This window comes from Leishmania martiniquensis, chromosome 31, assembly GCF_017916325.1.
Source record: "Leishmania martiniquensis isolate LSCM1 chromosome 31, whole genome shotgun sequence".
In the NCBI taxonomy this organism is placed as follows: domain Eukaryota; phylum Euglenozoa; class Kinetoplastea; order Trypanosomatida; family Trypanosomatidae; genus Leishmania; species Leishmania martiniquensis.
Window position 1 is genome coordinate 299,788 of NC_090166.1, and position 2,678 is coordinate 302,465.

The 2,678-nt window shown below is 59.6% G+C and overlaps 1 protein-coding gene across 1 annotated transcript; it reads right to left on the reverse strand.

Moving 5' to 3' along the window:
* On the reverse strand, window positions 1–900 carry LSCM1_01381 (uncharacterized protein; the record flags this gene model as incomplete). The annotated part of the gene is made up of 1 exon (XM_067318999.1): window positions 1–900. One exon carries the CDS (start codon window positions 898–900, stop codon window positions 1–3), a length of 900 nt encoding a protein of 299 aa, XP_067176278.1.
* Between the last annotated feature and the right edge of the window lie 1,778 nt (window positions 901–2,678).

A 2,678-nucleotide genomic window follows, 5' to 3' on the forward strand; every position in this document is an offset into this window, starting at 1 on the left:
TCATTTGCACCCGCTGGTCTCGCCCATATAGTACAGGTGATCATCTGGCCAGAGCGAGAGCATTCCAAGGCTGCACTTGGAATCCTCCCGGCCTGGGGAGTCGTTGCACTTCACAGCGCTGCTGTTCGAGCGCGTGCGGAAGAACACCTCGGAGGTGGTGTGCGCGTAGCCACACAGGAGCGCGGGAACGCGCACCACCGGGTCGAGCCCGTGGGTGATGCGGTACTTAGCGCCGTTCGCTAGCAGGGCATCCACCCACTTTGCAAAGGCAGCGTTGCCCACTCGTGGCGCGCCAAAGGTGTACAGAGACACCGGCTTGCAGGCAGAGGAGCATTTGAGACGGTTGAGGTGCTCCTGCAGGTCGGCGGCGGCCAGAACCGCCATGGCCCCACCAAGCGAGTGCCCCGTGACAAGGATCTCGTACGTGGGGTGGTCTTGGATTAGCCTCAGCACATTATCTCGGGTCTGTTGGCGAAGAGACTTGTAAGAATCGTAGAAACCGGCATGCACTTTGCACCTCTTGCCGCATGTCGAGCTCTTGTCATAGTTTTTTTGCAGCAGATTCAAGTCCGCCAAGAAATTCTGGACATTGTTGGTGCCACGGTAGGCGACCACGATTTGCCCCTTCACGTGATCCGCGCCGACGAAGCCGAAGGTGCCCGGTAGGAAGTTGCTCATCACAGCTTTCATCTCAATGGCGCCCACGCTGCTGCACGCAGGGCCGCATTTCCATGAACGAACGTCGCTGCTTTTGCAGTAGGTCGCACGGGAGAAGAAGTGGGCTCGCCATGCCTCAGCGTAGCTGAAGGGCCTCCGCGCCACGACCACTGACGCGAGCAGCACACAGAGCACCACGCAAGCAACGCAGAGACTGCGGAGTGCTGGTCGGAGGCCGTGCATCAGGCCGAGTGCGAAAGGGCGGCAAAGGGAGAGTACGCGTGGACCTCTGTGCAAGGGCGCCTGACCGTGCGTGCGACGCCCGAAAGAGAAGGCGGTGGTGTGAGTGGAGGGCTCCAAATGGGTTATCTATTGGGAGTGCCCGTGTGTTGTGCCACAGGAGGAGGTGGGGCGAGGGTGGTCTCACCGAGGTACAGACAAGACCGAGAGAGTGTCGAGCGCACAGGCAGGATAGACTTTAGCGCAGGGAATCCTAAAGACTCATCAGCCGAAGGGCGCATGAAGGCATGGCTGCCGCCACGTCTCCCTGACTCGTGCGGGGTCCTTACGCCAATGACGCAGCCTCCGCCTCCCACCCCCACCCCCAACGGGCAAGGAAGGGATGACGGAGGTGAGAGGCTTGCTCTCCCCCATCCCGTATGCATGGAGGGAGGGAGAGAGAGCAGACTCAGCGACTACGCAGGATCGCACACAAAGCCGTCGAGTTCCTTTTTACCAGAAAAAGGACAACGAGGCTTCAGGGGACGCGAGAGACAGAGACGGATGGAGAGGATGGGGGGCCTACACGGCGCTCGTGGGCGAGCAGAAATCACTAGGCGACAGATGGGGAGCACACGGGCACCAATACGGTCGCACCAGCTGCCACATGTTCTGTCGTCACTGTTTGCCTTTGCCCTTTTCTCAGCAACCGGACGGCGACGCACCTTTGCGCTTCTTCGCCGTCTTTTCCTCTCGCCCTCGGCAAAGCGCAGAGAACCGACGCGAAGAGAAAGACAACAACGCTTGACTCGCCAGCGCCGATAGCGTTGCAGAGATCAGCGCCGAGTGTGGAGGGATGCCTCCTCGGGGAAAGGGGGGGCCTCGCGCAACAAAAACAATTAAAATGAAGCGAAGCAGAGAAATAGGGAAGGAAAGCGCATTCGCTCCACGTGACCACAGAAAAGGGAGAGGGCGGGGAGGGGAGGGGAGTCTGTTATGCGGTGTGAGATGCAGGAAGCGATGACGTGTGTGTGTGTGTGTGTGCCGCGGAAGGCGCAGGCACTGGCCGGTGCTGTTGTCCACAGGACGCAGAGGGGAAAAAAGAGATGAGGGGACGGAGCACTGTGTGGCACGTCACAATAGCACTCCTTCGAAGCATCGAAGGAGCGACGGCACATGCTGTTCGAGCAGAAGTTCACACGTGAGCGTCCTTTCGACAGCTGAGAAACCCTTTCTTTCCACTCCTCTGCCCTCTCCTCCCGGGGCGCAGAAAGGATTGGCGTAAGTGCCTCATGGGAATGAGCTCGGTGGCGTCAGGCGCACCCTTTTACTGCACACGGATAGCGCCACAACATCTACGGCTGCCGCTCAAGCGGCATGCGCGTCTTTCTTCGTAATTTAATCCCACGCAGCCATCTGCTGCGCTGCATAGGCCGAAGCAGGCTATGCCGCAGCTTTGTCACACAGGCCGATCCTGCCTCACGGCGCGATTAACCGGTTAGACACGCATGACAGCAATGCATCTCACCTGTAACCTGGTCACGTCCCCTGCTTCAAGCGCTGCCCGTGTCTTTTTTGAAGTTAACAAGGTGATGCCCTGTATTCCGGAGAAATCGGGCCCACCAGCCACCTTTCGGCAGCTAGTGCTCATTGAGGCGCGCCAGCGTCACGGCTCCTACTCCGCTCATCATGTGAGTGGCGCAGGTGTGCTCATGGCCGCCTGTCTCGTCTGACGCAGCGACCATCAGGGCCTCGCCAGCGACTGGAGTGCACGATCGCTCTGAAGTTGTCAAGTCCTAGGC